The following is a 19,831-nucleotide window of genomic DNA, read 5'->3' on the forward strand; positions in this document are numbered from 1 at the left end:
GGCAGTTAAGTACATGTATGTATGTACACAGCCAGGAACACACCTGTGAAAGTCAGTTTCATGCCTTAGACTTGACAGCAGTGCTCTTAGGCATTTCTTTTTTTTCTTCTTCCCTAGCTGCTGCTGGACACACCTGTGATCCTTTTGTTTTCTGTTGAAATGAACTGAATTGCTCCTTTCAAAGCATAGTTGCACTGATTAGCAGCAGCCTGGGTGACTGAGCAGCCACCACACCTTACCCCGCACAAATAAAGACCTAGAAAAAGTGATCTCCATGCCAGAGCATTGCTGCTGTCTACAATGCTGGGGACCACTGACACAGTAAAAAGGAAAAAAAAAAAAAAAACCCATAGGGCATATGCTAGTTCAAAGGTAATAGTTACCATTACTAACAAAGTTTCCAAAAGATGAGGCCAGTGAATCTAAGCAGTAGTCTTAATAGACCAATAGACCAATAGATGAATTCTGATTATACATATTCCATTTGTTTACTGATATTATAATATTCCTAAAGGCTTGGTACTCCAATGTTCTACACTGGAAATAATCATGTTTTACCCAAAAGCAAATCAGTGCTGGTCAGATTTCTTAGAGCCCAGAAGGTTACTCTTTGACATGGAACTCCTGAAATCAGGCTTACCTTTGCTCCTCCGCAGGCAGCTATGGAGAGTATATGGAATGGTAACCGTGAAAACACTTTTAAAATATATGAAGTTCCTTATAAATATATAATGTTGGCCGGGTGTGATGGCTCATGCCTGTAATCCCAGCACTTTGGGAGGCCGAGCAGGCAGGCGGGTCATTTGAGGCCAGGAGTTCAAGACCAGCCTGACCAACATGGTGAAACCCTGTCTCTACTAAAATACAAAAATTAGCCAGCGTGGTGGCAGATGCCTGTAATCGCAGCTACTCAGGAGGCTGAGGCAGGAGAATCACTTGAACCCAGGAAGCGGAGGTTGCAGTGAGCCAGCATCGCACTGCTGCACTCCAGCCTGGGCAACAGAGCGAGACTCTGTTTTAAAATATATATGTATTTAAATATATAATGTCATAATTTTCATTGGGAAATATTTGTTATTTTTTAGGGGACAGTATTTATTCAAAAACAAACCTCCTGACGGGAATGCTGCTCCCAACTCTTTTTATAGAGCACTTTATCCTAAAATTATACAAGACATTGAGGTAAGAATCTATGTATTTTGGGGTATTGCCCAAGGGCACAGAATTATCAGCATTCTTCAGTCACAGTATGGTTACAGCAAGCCCATTAAGGTTTACTGACATGAGTTGGGAATCAATCTCTTAGCTGGCCGTGGTGGCTCACACCTGTAATCCCAGCACTTTTGGAGGCTGAGGTCAGGGGTTTGAGACCAGCCTGGCTAACATGGTGAGACCCCTGTCTCTATTAAAAATACAAAAATTAGCCAGGCATGGTGGCACCCACCTGTAATTCCAGCTACTCAGGAGGCTGAGGTAGGAGAATCACTTGAACCTGGGAGGCACATGTTGCAATGAGCCAAGATCGCGCCACTGCACTCCCTCCTGAACGACAGAGCGAGACTCCATCAAAAAACAAAAAAGAAAGAAAAGGAAAAGAAAATCAATCTCTTTACAGGCGAGTAGGGTAGGTAAAATAAATTGCTAGGCAAAATTTTAAAGCTTTAAAAAATTGTTTACTAATAAGTAGATGAGAGAGTTAAAGAGATTGATCCTTCATACAATAGCAGTGTGACTGGTAAACTTGTACTCATAAGCTCATATTTAAATAGCTTCTGAATTGAACCTCCTTAGAAGTTCATCAGTAGCAATCAGTAGCAATCAGTAGTAATGGCCATCACATATGTAAGAGCACTGAGTGTATAACCTCACATAGTTCGTAGCTTTTCTTCTCTTGGTGAGTAGTCTCTTTCCACCAGATTTATTATTTAATTGAACAAATTATAGGCAGGGGAGTTCTAGGAAACAACCTTTAATTACCTTGCAAAAGGAAAAATATTTTATAAATGTAGATAGTAGCCTTTTAAAGACATTTTTTAGTTTTCCCTAAGTTGTGTATATCCCATAGAGTAAAGCATTGAGCCATTGATTGTCATTAAAGCCTAAAAAGAGTTTGATTCTAGGTGTTTCCTAACACTGCCTCTTTCCCATTCCTTCTTCTCAGACAATAGAATCTAATTGGAGATGTGGAAGACATAGTTTACAGAGAATTCACTGCCGAAGTGAAACAAGCAAAGGAGTTTACTGTTTACAGTATGATGATCAGAAAATAGTGAGCGGCCTTCGAGACAACACAATCAAGGTGAGGTCTATTCAGTTGTAGAAAGGTAGCGGAGGGAGCAAGAGTGACCACATTCATAGCGCAGTCTAAAGCATAAACTCTAAGCATTATTTCTAGAAAATAAGTGAAGATTTTAGATTGTTTCCAGTCCCAAGCCAAAATCGTTTCCTTAAAGGACAGACATCAGCTTCCCCCAGAACACTTTACAAATGGGTAGTCCTAGGGTTAAATTCTCTTCTTGAAATGCACTGAATGGGCTGTTACTCCTTTGGCCCTCACATAATTATAGACTACCCTGTTCCTTAATGAAAAGGATAAAAGTTTGCATTAGTACTGAAGCCGTGTGTGTGTGTGTGTGTGTGTGTGTGTGTGTGTGTGTGTGTGTGTGTGTGTGTGTGTGTGTGTGTGTGTGTGTGTGTGTGTGTGTGTGTGTGTGTGCGCGTGCTTAGCTATACCTATAGAAAAGAATGCATTCCACACTACTCTGGGCTTTGATTATTTTGGGGGATCAGACACGTAATAGAACCAACAAGTCTCCACAGCACCCCATCATCACATTGATCAAAAGGATCTTATTTGCCATCCTAGATCTGGGATAAAAACACATTGGAATGCAAGCGAATTCTCACAGGCCATACAGGTTCAGTCCTCTGTCTCCAGTATGATGAGAGAGTGATCATAACGGGATCATCGGATTCCACAGTCAGGTAGAAAATTTCAGATGCTTTTTTGAACTCTGAAATATCAGCTCTGCTCTGTTCTTTGTCATAGATAGTAATTTTGTATATATCGGCACAGTTCTGAAACTAAACCACCGGGTCCCCATCATTTCTGTCAGTCTAGAACTAGAAAACTTGATTTAGAAATGCTTGAGGTAAGTTTACATTTTTGCACATTTAAGGAACTACACATTCTATTTTAATTTGGAGGATCGTCTATTACAGAAACTTTTCTTATCCTTATGGTAAACTTTGCATTCCTTACAAAAACCACCTCACAGGGGAATGATATGAATGCAATGAAGCCTTCCTTTCAGGTAGTGGTAACTGTAGTGCAGGTCTGTATTATCTCCTTTGAAACATGCACAGGTGAGCTGTGCTCTCTTTGCCAGCCCCTCCCCTGCCATCCCTGCAGTTTTTAATTGCAAGCTTCACTCAGGGAGGGGCCCTCAATTTCCAGAGGCATTAGTGATTTGATGACACAGCCATTATACTGCTGGAGTCCAGGATAGCTTTGGGTTCTGGGTACCAGCAGCACTGCTGGGAACCTTTGTTAGGAATTTAGCCTTAAGCTAAAGGATTTAGCAAACATAATGCATCAAAAGTAACTTAAAAAAAAATAGACCTAGGAAAAAAGCAGTTAAGTGCATTGTTAGATACTCTGAAGTTAAATGTTTACCATTCCAAGTTATCCTCTGTGAATAGAAAAGACTGTTCCTGTTTTTTGTCTTTTGACTTAAAGGCATAGCAAGGCATAGCAAACTTGGCCCTTGTAGTTACTGACATTTAACATTTATTGGTGCTTGTGGAGTGAGTGCCCCACAGAATCTAAAACACTGCAGATGCTAACATCATTTATAAGATAAAGAAAAAATGATATTCTATAAAAGGGGGCTAAACGGGAAAAAAGGAAATAACATGTTATAAAACCCTAAGTAAATACACAAAAATAGAATAATCAAAATATATAATCACACAAAATTCTCAAGCTATCCAAGGGCCCCACACTCTGCTGTGAAGCCCATATTTACAATAGGGGGGCTATTTTAAACCCCTACCCACTTCAAAACACAGAAATGGGGGCTTAGAATTAGAGTCGTGGTTATCTTGGCCTTTGACCTTTATGATAAAACCTGAGATCCAGGGTAATCAAACTCAAATTCACATTACTAAGTATGTGACAGAAGCATCTTGGCCTATTTCATTTCTGAGGGCTATCACTGGAATGGGCACTAATGGTATTGTTATTAATCAGATTCCTCATTTAAAATGTATCTTACTAATGGTATCAAATTGAATGTGAGAAGTTTTACAGTCTTCAAGTCTGGGCCAAATTATTAGGTGACAGTGGCTGCCACCTCATCCTTGCCCTCCACAACTTGCCCATATTTCAAGCAGTATGTCTTAAGGACACACTGGCAGCATCCCATCCCCTTCCTTCTCCCACTCTCCCAGTCCGGCCCTCTCTCTAAATATAAGGGGTGGAAGGGCGCATGATGGTGAAATATAGGTAACAGATTGTAGCTTGAGTACCATCTAAATCTCATCTATCACTTCCAGAGTATGGGATGTAAATACAGGTGAAATGCTAAACACTTTGATTCACCATTGTGAAGCAGTTCTGCACTTGCGTTTCAATAATGGCATGATGGTGACCTGCTCCAAAGATCGTTCCATTGCTGTATGGGATATGGCCTCCCCAACTGACATTACCCTCCGGAGGGTGCTGGTCGGACACCGAGCTGCTGTCAATGTTGTAGACTTTGATGACAAGTACATCGTTTCTGCATCTGGGGATAGAACTATAAAGGTAATAAGGCATTTTTCAGTAAGTTTCCAACTTAGAATGGGGGAATTTATATGAAAATTTGATCAAGGGCAATTTCATATTTAAACGTTGCTACAGAAAAATGTAATATTTAATTCAGAGACTAGTCTACAAGTGAAAAATAATAAGTGAGACGTTGTGTGACAATTTGGCCTAGATATTTTATTCCTATAAATAGTGGTGAGTATGAGAGGAGACTAACCCTAGAAGAGTAAATCAATTTGAGGAATTCTCATGTGATAACAGCCAACTGCAAATTAGCCTCTATTACCATGAATTTAAATTGTCCTTTGTTTTATTTGTTTGAGAAGACTTCCCTCTAATGTTTCAGTCCTGTTTTCTGCTTCTTTAAGACTCCAGTTGCCATAGATTTTACCAATAAAAGCACCAAATCAACTGCTCAATGCCATTTTCTTTTTCAGGTGTGGAACACAAGTACTTGTGAATTTGTAAGGACCTTAAATGGGCACAAACGAGGCATTGCCTGTTTGCAGTACAGGGACAGGCTGGTAGTGAGTGGCTCATCTGACAACACTATCAGGTGAGCAGCAAGTGCCTTGTATCATAAGGGATCAATATTATGCTCCCATTCATTATTAATGCACAGATCATACAAGTCTTCAATTTTGTTATGTTTATAATCAACTGTTTTTCCTTTCTGTAGCTTCTTACAGGTCAGAAGTTTGCCCCAAGCAGAGAAGCAGCACAGCAAAGCCTTTTGTTGCCCTTCTTTTTAAATTTCTACTGTCTACAGTTGAAAAGTGCTAATAAACAGCTAACAGCCTTTTCTTTGCCATTGTTTTTGAGAAATGAAAAGAAAGATTTGTTTCCTTACTAGAAATTATGTAATTTTTGTCTTAGCATTACATAATTGGCCAGAGAGTTACCTGTCTTTGAAATTATGAAGATTTCACAGTTGGAAGTCCTTTTTGGGGTTTTCCCTTCACAAAGATGAATGACATAGATATGATTAGAATTTGGAAGATTTATCCATCCTCTCCCTTCAGGATGAAAAAGCCATTAAAAAAAACAACAGATAGAGCTACTGTTTGTTATATCTAAGGAAATTATTCCTAGATATCACTTGAATTGCTATGAAAACATACAGTTTTTAAAATTAGTACACAAAAGTTTTTGAGAACTGACTTTGCATTTCCATTCTCTGAGAAGAGCTGTCCTGGACAGTGGTGAAAGAAGTGTCCACCGTGGCAGAGGGGGAGGTGCTTTGTGAGAACAGGACATCACTGATAATCTGTATCTCTTTCAGTTTGGTGACTTCAGGAAACTACTTTCTTAGCTTGGTCATTTCTTTCTCAGGCAACTGTGTGCATTGAATTCGTTTTTATGCCTGGAAGAACCTGTTTACAGAATTATGTAAAGCACTGTGCTTTGAAAATACATTTTACGTTTGAACTTAAACCTACATTTTTCTGTGTGAGTTATATAGGAGAAAGGAAATAAATTACACTGAAAGCAGTACATATCTGTGTGGGTGGTGATTGATTTTATTTTATGAATTTTTAGAAGGCATATGAAATGTATTATTATAACATTCCAGGCTTAGAAAAGAATACGTGAAAATTCACTTGACTTAATTTTCTCTTCCAGATTATGGGACATAGAATGTGGTGCATGTTTACGAGTGTTAGAAGGCCATGAGGAATTGGTGCGTTGTATTCGATTTGATAACAAGAGGATAGTCAGTGGGGCCTATGATGGGTGAGTGTGCTAACAGAGTGTAAAAAAGAGAAAATCTACGTCTTAATCCTTCCTTATGTTTATGGTGTTAAACATAACCATTCCTTGTTTCTAAAAGCTTATAGATTTTACGCAAAATATCTGATACCATATTTCTTTAATCCGTGTATTTACCTCTCCTTGGTTTAGTGTCCTGAAATATTCTTTCCATTCATTTTATTATACTTGTTTGCACATGGTTGTCATTCATATTTTGGTTATTTGGTTATGTATTTGACTGTTTTGCCCTGTAAAGCAAAGAACAAGAAAAACCCAGTGTTAACAGGCTACCCATGTAAAAGGGTAACCTGTTAACAAAACAGAAACACTAGAGGGCAGTATTTGGGGACTTAGTGTGGTAAGATCTTGAATTTTGATCTCTTGGGTTTTTTATCTCTTTGAGTAATTTTTAAGAGTACAGTTCTCTTGTCATCACTTGTCATCCCAGCATTTCATTTATGAGTTTAGTCATCTTTATTTTCTTCTAATTTCTAGTGGTTATGGAATCCATTAATTTTGTGAATGGACCCCATGTCCACCAATCCTAAACACAGAGTAAATTCAAACAAAAGTAGGCTGGGCACAGTGGCTCATGCATTTAATCCCAGCACTTTGGGAGACCAAGACAGGTGGATCACTTGAGGTCAGGAGTTCGAGACCAGCCTGGCCAACATGCCAAAACCCAGTCTCTACTAAAAGTACAAAAATTAGCCAGGTGTGGTTGCGGGCGCCTGTAATCCCAGCTACTCAGGAGGCTGAGGCAGGAGAATTGCTTGAACCAGGGAGGCAGAGGTTGCAGTGAGCCAAGATTACGCCACCGCACTCCAGCCTGGGCAACAGAGCGAGACGCCGTCTCAAAAAAAGAAAAAAAAATAGTTATTCACTTAGGAAGGACTCTTATCATTTCTTTTTGTCAACCTGCCTGATTTTGGCAGCTTTTTAAATATCAGAAACTAACAACATTATTTTAGTTCATGAGCTAACTATACTGATACATTCATTAGCCAATGCAAGCAGCAGGAAGTGTAGACTGCTCACTTCTTCTGCTTTGGGACAGCCATCACTGTTACAACCTTGGGAAATTGTTCAGAGTGTGATGACATGTTCCAGTTTGGTCAAGACAATATTTTTTTATTGCCCTGGCTTTGATCCGTACCCACCTGTCTTGGAATTTGTCTGCTATGTACCTTGAGGAAACATGGGCTATTAAAAGATTTTTGGAAGAGCTACACTTATCTTATTTAAATCAAAAGATGAGGGCTTGCTTATATAAACTCCATTGCTCTGACATGGACCCCAGTCCCTCAGTACATGTGACCTGGGCCACTCTTAGAAGTGACCAGGAAGAGGATGTTTCAGAGTTGTAGATTTCTAGGTCTGTGTAATATCATTAAGAGGTCTAATGTACAAGATCTCCTCTTGATCCCAAAGTATGGTATAACTTTACTATTAACTGTCTTCAGTTTGGTTAAAGCTAGCCTGTTTCTCATTTGCAGGTTAATCACGTATATTTAAACTATACTCACCATCCATATTTATTGCCATGAATTTCTGCTGTTCTTCCCTGCCTTCTCTTACGTTTGCTTTTAACTAACATTTTTGTCCCCTTTTTGATCTTTAGAAAAATTAAAGTGTGGGATCTTGTGGCTGCTTTGGACCCCCGTGCTCCTGCAGGGACACTCTGTCTACGGACCCTTGTGGTAAGAGCCTTGCTGTTTAGAGAGCATTGGAGAGCAGGTGGGGGAAGAAATTAAACGTTGATGTGCTATGGAATATGGATTTGAATTTAATAGTTACAACCTCACAAAACCTACAACTAAGTGGTAAGGCAACCAGTACATGACAATAAAATATGTTTATATAATTCCTTTCATCCAAAAATGCTTTAGAGACTATATATGGAGAGAAATGTGGCAGCTGTTTAACAGCTGCACAGCAACTCTACACAACAGTTTAGTGCAGGGAGTGAATAAGAATTCTGTATCCACGAGAAACAGCAGGGGGTACTAAGGGAGAGAGAATATAATTATTCAAATTGGAACCTGTCCAAAATCTGAGGACCTGTACACCTGTGCCTTCAAAAAGTACCCCGGGGGCTGGGTGCAGTGGCTCATACCTATTATCCCAGCACTTTGGGAGGTCAAGGTAGATGGATCACCCGAGATCAGGAGTTCAAGACCAGCTTGACCAACACGGTGAAACCCCGTCTCTACTAAAAATAAAAAAAAAATTAGCCAAGCATGGTGGCAGGCGCCTGTAATCCCAGCTACTCAGGAGGCTGAGGCAGGAGAATCACTTGAACCTGAGAAGCGGAGGTTGCAGTGAACCAAGATCATGCTTGCACTCCAGCCTGGGCAACAAGAGCGAAACTCTGTCTTAAAAAAAAAAAAAAAAAGTGCCCTGGGAATCTGCATGAATCCCCCTGGTCAGCCCCTTAGTTCTGCAGCCTATTCATGAGCTAGTGCCTCCAGCAACTTGAGCCCATCTTTTTTATTCCCCATATACCCCCTTTTGACATTTGGGGAAAAAAGTGATTCAAAAGGAGGAATATCACCTTCAGAAGCACTAAATTATTTATCATGTTGTTAGCCAAGGGCCCAGATTGATAAATGCTGCTTCCATTAGAAAATTAGTTGGAGCAACAGGGTGGACAGACACCACTCGGAGAAAAGATGAGAGCAAGCATTTGAAGCCCAGTGTTCTAAATCCTGACTGTCAACATTTAGGCATTCTTGGTTCTGGAGAAGAGAAAGAGGTTACATTTCTTGTCTTCCTTGTTGGATTTATGTGTGTATGTATAAGACAGGGTCTTCCTCTGTCACCCAGGCTATAGTGAAGTGGCACTACATGTTGTTGATGTATATCAATATTTCATTTCTTTTGAAAATTTGCTGAGTAGTATTCTATTGTATGGTTATACCCATTCACTGATTGTTTCTCATTTTTGGCTATTAACAAATAAAGTTTCTATAAACATTTATGTAGAAGTCTTGGGATGAGTGTATGCTTTTTGCTTTTATTTCTCTGAGGTAAATACCTAGGAGCAGATGACTAGGTCATATGGTAAGTGTATGTTTAAAATTTTTAGAAACTGCCAAACTGTTTTTCAAAGTGGTTTACCATTTTACATTATAGTATAGCAGTATATGAGAGTTCCAGTTACTCCACATTCTTGCCAGTACTGAGCACAGTCTTTAATTTAGTCATTCTCATTGTGGTTTAATTCGTGTATCTCTAATGATTAATAATGTCGAGCATCTATTCTTTGCCATCTGTATATCTACTTTGGTGAAGTGTGTTCAAATCTTTTCCCATTTTTTAACTGAGTGGTTATTGAGTTTTGAGATTCTTTTATATATTCTAAGTTACAAATGCTTTATCAGATGTAATTCACAAATATTTTCTCCACATTCATAATTGGTTTCTTTGTTTTCTTAAAAGTGTCTTTCAAAAAGCAGTTATTAATTTTAAGTCTACTGCATTGACTTTTTGTATTATGGCGTATGTTACTTGCTGTTGTATCTCAAAAAAATCCTTTGACTAATCCAAAGTCACAAGGATTTTTCCCTGTGTTTTCTTCTCTAAGTTTTATAATTTTCAGTTTGTATTTTGGTCTGTGGTCCATTTTGAGTTAATCTTTGCATATGGTACAAGGTATAGATCAAAGGGTTGGGCTTTTTTACACATGAATATCCAGTTGTTCCAGCACCATTTATTCAAAAGACTGTCCTTTCAAAATGCTTTTGCAGCTTTGTCAAAAATGAATTGACCATATATGTGTGAGTCTTCTTTGGGACTCTGTTCTGTTCCATTCCATTGATTTTTGTCTGTCTTGATTCCAGTATAATTTTATTTTGATTACTACAGCTTTTTACCAACTCTTGAAGTCAAGTAATGTGAGTCCTTCAGCTTTGTCTTTTTCAAAGTTTTTTGGGGCCTTTGATTTTTCATGTTAATTTTAAAATCAGTTTGCCAATTTCAACCAAAAAAAAAAGTCTGCTGGGAATGTTTTTTAATTTTTTAATAAATAAATAGGTACGGGGTCTCAGTGTGTTGCCCAGACTGGTCTCAAACTCCTGGCCTCAAATAGTACTCCTACCTCAGACTTCCAAAGTGCTTGGATTATAGGCCTGAGCCACTCCATCTGCTGAGATTTTTGTTGGACTTGTGTTGACTATAGATCAGTTTGGAGAATATTGACTTCTGAACAATATTCAGTCTTTATCTCTCCATTTGTTTAGGTCTTTTTAAATTTCTCAGCCATGTTGTAGCTTTTAGTGTAAAGGTTTTGCACATCTTTGTATCACATTTATCCCTAAATATTTTGTATTTTTAATGCTATTGGAAAAGGTATTTTTAAACCTTGGTTTCTGATTGTTCATTGCAAATACATAGAAGTATACTTTTACTTATTTCCCAATCTGTGTATCTTTTATTTCTCTCTCCCTCTTTTTTTTTTTTTTTAATTGCACTGGCTAAGACCTCCAGTACAATGTTAAAAACAATTGGTAAGAGTGAATGTCCCTTTCTTGTTCATGATCTTAGGCGAAAGGCATTCAGTCTTTCACCGTTTCACATATGTGTATATATAGATATATGTCAGCTATAGGGTTTTTCTTTTCTTTTTTTTTTTTTTTTTTTTTTTTTTTGAGACAGAGTCTTGCTCTTTCACCCAGGCTGGAGTGCAGTGGCGTGATCTCGGCTCACTGCAAGCTCTGCCTCCTGGGTTCACGCCATTCTCCTGCCTCAGCTTTCCGAGTAGCTGGGACTACAGGCACGTGCCACCAAGCCCGGCTGATTTTTTGTATTGTTTAGTAGAGACGGAGTTTCATCATGTTAGCCAGGATAGTCTCGATCTCCTGACCTCGTGATCCACCCGCCTCGGCCTCCCAAAGTGCTGGGATTACAGGCGTGAGCCACCGCGCCCGGCCTAGGGTTTTTCACAGTGACCCATTATCAGGGGATTAGGCAGTTCCCTTCTGTTCCTAGATTGCTGAGAGTTTTAATGAGGAACGCATGTTGGATTTTGTGAAATGCTTTATCTACATCCATTGAGATAATCATATGGTTTTTCACTTTTATTCTGTTAATTGGTATATTACATTGAATTTTTTTAGCTTTAAATCCTTTGCATTGCTGGTATAAACCCCACTTGTTCATGAGGTATAATCCTTTTTATGTGTTGTTGGATTCACCTTGCTAATATCTTTTTAAGGATTTTTGTGTGTGTGTGTATCTGTGTTTTTAAGGGGTATTGGTTTGTTGCTTTATTTTCTATGTCTCTGGTTGACTGTCATGATAATGTTGGCCTTATAAAATAATTTTTGAAGTGTTCCCTCATCTGTTTTCTAAGAGTTTGCATATGTGATATTATGCTTCTTTAAATGCTTGATAGAATTCACTAGTGAAGCATCTAGACTTGAAATTTTGTGGAAAGTTTTAATTACAACTTCAGTTGCTTTAATAAATACAGCACTCTTCAGATTTAATATTTCTTTTGAAGTCCACTTTAATACTTTGTCTTCCAGGCAGTTTGGCCGTTTTATCTAAATTATGAAATTTATTGAAATAAAGTTATTCATCATATTCCCTTATTATCCTTTTAATGCCTGTAGGAGCACAGTCCTGTTTCCTTTTTCGGTTTCATTGATTTTTTTTTTTTATTATTTTTCTAGCTTCTTAAGGTAAAAAACTAAGATCATTGACTTTGAACCTTTTTTTAAATATAATCAGTTGAAGCTATAAATGTTATTAGAAGTAATTCTAATCACTACTTTAGCTACATCCCAAAAAATGTCAGTTTAGTCAAGTTGGTTTATAATATTCAGGTCTTCTGTATCCTTAGTGATTTTTCTATTCGTCCCTACCAATTATTGAGAGAGGAATTTTTATGTCTCCCACTATAGTTTTGAATTTGTCTATTTCTCCTTATAGTTGTGACAGCTTTTGCTTCATGATTTTTGTTTGAGACAGGGTATCACTATGTCGCCCAGGCTGGAATGCAGTGGCACACCCATGACTCACTGCAGCCTCAACCTCCCAGGCTCTATCAATCCACCCACCTGAGCCTCCTGAGTAGCTGGGACCACAGGCGTGCGCCATCACGTCCGGCTAATTTTTTTGTATTTTTTTTTTAGAGATGGGGTTTTGCCACATTGCCCAGGCTAGTCTGGAACTCCTGGGCTCAACCTCAACAAAGTACTGGGATCATAGGCATGAGCCATGGCACCTGGCCTGCTTCATGGTTTTTTGTTGTTGTTGTCATTGTTTTTGAGATGGAGTTTCTCTCTTGTCACCCAGGCTGGAGTGCAGTGGCACGATCTCAGTTCACTGCAACCTCTGCCTCCCGGGTTCAAGCCATTCTTCTGCCTCAACCTCCCAAGTAGCTAGGATTACAGGCGCCTGCCACCACGCCCGGCTAATTTTTTGTATTTTCAGTAGAGACAGGATTTTGCCATGTTGGGCAGGCTGGTCTCAAACTCCTGACCTCAGGTGATCCACCTGCCTCGGCCTCCCAAAGTGTTGGGATTACAGGCGTGAGCCACCACGCCCGGCCTCTTTATGTATTTTTAAGCTCTATTATTGGGTACCTGCGTGCTTAGGATTTTTGTCTTAGTGATTAACTGACTTTTTAACATTATGAAATGTCCTTGTTTGATGTTTATGGTATTCTTTGTTTTGGGAAATTAATACTTTGATATTATATGTAAACATTCTGCTTTTTTATGATCAGTGTCTGTGTGGTATATCTTATTATATTCTTTTACTTTTAGTATGCCTATGTCTTTATATTTAAAATGAATTTCTCATATTCAGCATATAGTTGGGCCTTGTTTTTGTTTGTTTGTTTTCTGTTTTTTCTTAATCCAGCCTGACCATCTCTGCCTTTGTCATGTTTAGACCATTTATGTAATTTTTGTATGTTTGGATTTAAATCTATCATGTTGCTATTTATTTTCTATTTTTTCCTTTTGTTTATTACCTCCTGTTTTCATGCTCTTTTTTTTTTCTTTTTTTATCTCAGTTTAGCTCCTATTATGGGTTCTTAGTTGTATCTCACTAATTTGGTGAGGAGGGACCTAGGGTTTACAATAGTTATCTCTAATTTATTGCAGTCTTCTATCAGATGATATTGTACCACTTCATGTATAATGTAGGAAACTTAAAACACTAGAGTTCATTTTTCACCCCCATCCTTTATGCTGTTGTTGCTATAGATTTTACTTCTAAATATGTTATAATCCCCACAGCACTTGTTATTTTTGCTTTAAACAATCAACCACCTTTTAAGATTTTTTGTTTGTTTGTTTGTTTGTTTGTTTGAGACGGAGTCTTGCTCTGTCACCCACGCTGGAGTGCACTGGCGTGATCTTGGCTCACTGCAACCTCCGCCTCCTGGGTTCAAGCAATTCTCCTGCCTCAGCCTCCTGAGTAGCTGGGACTACAGGCACCCGCCACCACACCCAGCTAATTTTTTGTAGTTTTAATAGAGACAGGATTTCACCATGTTAGCCAAGATGGTCTCGATCTCCTGACCTTGTTATCCGCCCGCCTCAGGCTCCCAAAGTGCTAGTATTACAGGCATGAGCCACCACGGCTGGCCTTTTAAAGAAATTTTTTAATGGAAAAAAGAAAGTTTATTTTTACCCACACTTTTACGTTTTCTGTTGCCTCCCATTTCTTTGTATAAATTCTATTTCCATCTGATACATTTTCCTTCTGCTTAAAGAACTTACTTTAACATTTCATATATGCAGGTACACTGGTGACAAATACTTTCACTTGTTATTTACTTAGGAAAGTTTTTTTTTTTTTTTTAAGGGATGGGGTCTCATTCTATAGCCCAGGCTGGAATGCAGTGGCATCATCATAGCTCACTGCAGCCTTGGACTCCTAGTCTCAAGCAATCCTCCTGACAGCCTCTCACATAGCTGACTACAGGCTTGTGCCACCATATCTAGCTAATTTTCTTTATTTTTTTAGAGATAGGGTCTCATTGTGTTGCCCAGACTAGTCTTGAACTCCTGGCCTCACATAATCCTCTTGCTTCACAACCTCCTGAGTAGCTGAGATTATTACAGGTGCAAGCCACTGCGCCCAGCTCTGAAAAAGTTTTCATTTTGCCTTCATTTTTGAAAGATATTTTTGCTGGCTAAATAATTCTATATAGGCCAGGCATGGTGTCTCACACCTGCAATCCCAGCACTTTGGGAGTCTGAGGCGGGTGGATTGCTTGAACTCAGGAGTTCAAGACCAGCCTGGCAACATGGAAACCCCTTCTCTTCAAAAATACAAAGATTAGCTGGGCATGGTGGCACGTGCCTGTAGTCCCAACAACTTTTGGGAGGCTGAGGTGTGAGAATCATATGAGTCCGGGAGATTGAGGCTGCAGTAAGCCACGAACGTGCCACTGCCGTCCAGCTTGGGTGAGAATGAGACCCTGTCTCAAAAAAAAAGAAAAAAAGCTAGATTGACAGTGTCTTTCAGCACTTTAATGATGTCATTCCATTTTCTTCTGGCTTGGTTTCTGACTAGAAGTTGGAAGTCACTCATCTCCATTCTGTATCTTTTTCCTCTGGCTGCTTTTAAGATTTTCTCTTTATCATTAGTTTTCAGCAATTTGCTTATGATGTGTCTTGGTGTGGTTTTGTTTGTATTTTTCCTGCTTCACATTAAAAAAATAGAAATTGTCAGAGCAATTTGAAGAAGGCTAAACTATATGTTGTCTACAAGAAAGCTACTTTATAAAGACACATACACCTTAAAAGTAAATGGTTAGCGAAAGATATAACACATGTTATGGCTGAATTGTGTTCCCCTAAAATTTATATGATGTCTTAACCACCAGTACCTCAGAATGTGACTGTATTTGGAGTTATAGGAGCTTTCAAGAGGTAAATAAGGTTAAATGAAGTCATTGAAGTAGGCCCTAATCCAATATGACTGGTGTCCTTATAACAAGAGGAGATTGGGACACACAGAGACCATGTGAAGATAAAGGGAGAAGATGACCATCTACAAGTCAAAGGAAGAAGCATCAGAATGAAACCAACCCTGCCAACACTTTGATCTTGGAATTCTAGTCTCCAGACTGTAGGGAAATGAATTTCTATTTTTTGAGCCCCCTAGTGTGTGCCATACTTTGTTATGGCACCCCTAGCCCTGATGGACCATTCTAACACTAGTCAGAAGAAAGTTGGGGTAGCTGTATTAATTAGAGAGAGAGCAAACCTCAGAGCAAGGAGTATTATCAGGGATAAAGAGAAGTGTTGTGTAAGGATAAAGGGGCCAGTTCTCCAAGAAGACCTAACAATCCTTAACGTGTACACACCTAACAACAGAACATCAAAACATATGAGGCAAAAAACCATAGAACTACAAGGAAAAAATAGATGCATCCACTATTATAGTTGGAGACTTCAGCACCCCCTATCAGTAATGGACAGATCTGGCAGGCAGCCAATTCAGTAAGAACATAGTTGAATTTAGCAGTACCATCAATCAAGTGGATATAATTGACATCTATAGAATGCTTCATCCAACAGCAGCAGAATACACATTCTTCTCAAGCTCCCAAGGAAATTACACCAAGGCAGACCACAGTCAGGGCCATAAAATGTACCTTAAAAAATTTACAAGAGTAGAAATCATACGGCATATGCTCTCAGATTACAGTGGTATTCAGTAATGGAAAGATAGCTGGAAAATCCCAAAGTATGTGGAGATTAAACAACACACTTCTAAATAACATGTAGATCAAGAAGAAATTGCAAGATAAATTGAAATGTATTTTTTTTAATTTTTACTTTTCATTTTTGTGGGTACATAGTAGGTCTATATATTTATAGGGAACATGTGATGTTTTGAAAAGTATTTTGAAGTAAATAAAAATGAAAACACAGCTATCAAAATTTGTGGGATGCAGTGAAAGCAGTGCTTAGAGGGAAATTTATAGCACTGAATGCATATCTTAGAAAAGATCTAAAATCAATAGTCTAAGCTTCTACTAGAGCCAACTAAGAGAAGAGCAAATTAAATTCAAAGTAAGTAGAAGAAAAGAAATAATAAAAACTAGACCAGAAATCAGTGAAATTGAAAACAGGAAATCAATGGATTACATCAAGACCAAAAGCTAGTTCTTTGAAGGATCAATAAAATGGATGAGTCTCTAGCCAGACTGTGAAAAACAAAGAAGACATAATTTGCTAATATCAGAAATGAAAGAGATCCCAGGTCTTCACAGAATCGATACTTAATAATTGTCTTTCCAAACAGAGAAACTAAGCCCAGGCAGATTCACTGGTGAATTCTACCAAACATTTGAAGAGGTTATATCAATGTTCTGTCATCTCTTCTATAAGATAAAAACAGAATGAATAACTTGCTAACTCATCCTATGAAGCATTACCCTAAAACCAAAACCAGACAAACACAACATAGGAAAAGAAAAATACAAACTAATAATGGCTAAGCTATGAAGTTCAATAGGTTAGGCAGATCAAATGCATTTTCAGCTTAGGATAGTTTCAGTTACAACAGGTTCATCAGGATGTAACCCATTGTAATTTGAGGAGCATCTGTATTTTAAACTATTTGATTCATGCTTGAACCCGGGAGGCGGAGGTTGCTGTGAGCCAAGATCGCACCATTTCTAGCCTGGGTGACAAGAACGAAACTCCGTCTCAAAATAAATAAGTAAATACATGGTTTTTCTTTTTCTTTTCTTCTTTTTTTTTTTTTTTTTTGAGACGGAGTCTTACTCTTGTTACCCAGGCTGGAGTAGTGCAATGGCGCAATCTCGGCTCACTGCAACCTCCGCCTCCTGGGTGCAAGCTATTCTCCTTCCACAGCCTCCCGAGTAGCTGGGATTACAGGTGCCTGCCACCACACTCAGCTGATTTTTGTATTTTTAGTAGAGACTGGGTTTCTCCTTGTTGGCCAGGCTGGTCTCAAACTCCAGACCTCATGATCCGCCTGCCTCAGCCTCCCAAAGATCTGGGATTATAGGCGTGAGCCACTGCACCCAGCCATGTATGCTCTTATTATTGTCCTTACGTTTAGCAATTTCATGATTTCTAAAATATTTTAAAATGTAATAATGTGCCAATAAAATGTAGGAACTCTGAAATTAAAAAAAAATCCTTGACAAAATATTAGCAAATTAAATCCAACAATGTATAAAAAGAATTATACACTGTGACCAAGTGAGATTTATGCCAGGTATGCAAGGCTGTTTCAGCATTCAGAAATCAATCAGTGTAATCCATCACATCAGGGGGCTATAGAAGACAAATCACATGCTTATATCAATGGATGCAGTAAAAGCATTTGACAAAATCCAACACCCGTTCATGATAAAAACTCTCAGCAAACAAGGGATAGAGAGGCTTTTCCTCAACTTCATAAAGAAAAATGCAAATTAAAATTATAATAAAATACTACTACAAACCTACCAAAATAAATGCAAAAGATTGGCAATATCGATTTTTGGTGAAGATGTGGAGTAACGAACTCTGATAAACTGTTGGTGTGAGTATACATTGGCATGACTTTTAAAAAATTGTTTCATAGTATCTTCTAAAGCCAAACATACACCTACCCCATGGCCCAGCAAGTCTACTCCTAGTTGAAATGGGTGCATATATTCAGCAAAAAACACGTACGTAAATGTTCCTAGCAGCTTTGTTTTATAATAGCCATAAACTATAATCAGTCCCTATGTCCACCAAGAGAATAGATGGATTGTAGTATATTCATACAGTGGAATATCAACCAATAATAAAAAAGAATGAACTACTGTTTTACATGCAGCAATATAGAAGAATGTTATAATGTTGACTAAAAGAGGGCAGGCATGGGCTGGGCTCAGTGGCTCATGCCTGTAATCCCAGCACTTTGGGAGGCCAAGGTGGGCAGATCGTGAGGTCAGGAAATCGAGACCATCCTGGCCAACATGGTGAAACCCTGTCTCTACTAAAAATACAAAAATTAGCTGGGTGTGGTGGTGTGTGCCTGTAATCCCAGGTACTCGGGAGGCTGAGGCAGGAGAACCGCTTGAACCCAGGAGGCGGAGGTTGCAGTGAGCCAAGATCGCGCCTCTGCACTCCACCCTGGGCAACAGAGCGAGACTCTGTCTCAAAAAAAAAAAAAAGCCAGGCACAAAAGAATGCATACTATATGATTATATTTATATGAAATTCAATAAGAGACTAAACAAATTAATAACAATAACAACATTGGGCCAGGCACAGTGGCCCACACCTATAATCTCAGAGCTTTGGAAGGCCAAGGCAGAAGGACTGCTTGGTCTTGAGTTCAAGACCAGCCTGGGCAACAAAAAGACCTGATCTCTACAAAAAAAAAAAAAAGCCAGGTGTGGTGGCATGCGCCTATAGTCCTCACTACTTGGGAGGCTTAAGCAGGAAAATCACTTGAGCCCAGGAGTTTGAGGTTACAGTGAGCTATGATCACACTACCGCATTCTAGCCTAGGCGACAAAGCGAGACCCTGTCTCTAAAAAAAATGATGATGATGATGATGATGACGCCTGTAATCCCAGCACTTTGGGAGGCCGAGGCGGGTGGATCACGAGGTCAGGAGATCAAGACCATCCTGGCTAACACGATGAAACCCTGTCTCTACTAAAAACACAAAAAATTAGCCGAGTGTGGTGGCGGGCGCCTGTAGTCCCAGCTACTGGGAGGCCAAGGCAGGAGAATGGCGTGAACCCGGGAGGCAGAGCTTGCGGTGAGCCGAGATGGCACCACTGCGCTCCAGCATGGGCGACAGAGTGAGACTCTGCCTCAAAAAAAAAAAAAAAAAAAAAGATGATGAAGATGATGATGATAAAATTGGAGTGGAGGTAACATTGTTTAGTAAGGGGTGTGAGATTGTTTTCCAGTATGCTGGGAACATTCTACATCTTCATCAGGGTGGTAATTGCCAGTGGCGTGCTAGAACAGGCTCATACTCACTTATGAGAGCCAACTGTTAAGTATTCATGAATTTTGCAAGCTGGTTGACTATGACTAGCTTATACTTGGCCATGGTAGGAGTTTTTAATGCTGTGGAAATCTACCGATGGTTTTACAAAGTAGCAAAGTTTGGTTGATAAACATTTATCAGCATACTGCTTCTTATTGCTCACTAATCCTTGACCTCTGACTGTAGAAGGAACTTAGAAGATAAAAACCAGGGAGGTAGTAAGGAATGCTCTCATCCACCCTAAGCCAAAAAGGGTTGGCCATGAGAAACTATTAATAGCATGCT

The 19,831-nt window shown here is 39.1% G+C and overlaps 1 protein-coding gene across 7 annotated transcripts in view; it reads left to right on the forward strand.

Annotated features, from left to right (window-relative positions):
- BTRC (beta-transducin repeat containing E3 ubiquitin protein ligase) overlaps positions 1–19,831 on the forward strand; it is a 201,626-nt gene that overhangs the window by 177,706 nt on the left and 4,089 nt on the right. For all 7 annotated transcript variants that reach the window (XM_054436164.2, XM_054436159.2, XM_054436163.2 and 4 more), the window contains 7 exons: positions 1,086–1,182; positions 2,162–2,299; positions 2,867–2,985; positions 4,558–4,807; positions 5,248–5,366; positions 6,434–6,544; positions 8,184–8,262. In XM_054436164.2, the coding sequence (XP_054292139.1) occupies positions 1,086–1,182; positions 2,162–2,299; positions 2,867–2,985; positions 4,558–4,807; positions 5,248–5,366; positions 6,434–6,544; positions 8,184–8,262 (913 nt within the window). The remainder of the gene's footprint in view (positions 1–1,085; positions 1,183–2,161; positions 2,300–2,866; positions 2,986–4,557; positions 4,808–5,247; positions 5,367–6,433; positions 6,545–8,183; positions 8,263–19,831) is intronic.

This window comes from Pongo pygmaeus, chromosome 8, assembly GCF_028885625.2.
Source record: "Pongo pygmaeus isolate AG05252 chromosome 8, NHGRI_mPonPyg2-v2.0_pri, whole genome shotgun sequence".
Lineage (NCBI taxonomy): Eukaryota > Metazoa > Chordata > Mammalia > Primates > Hominidae > Pongo > Pongo pygmaeus.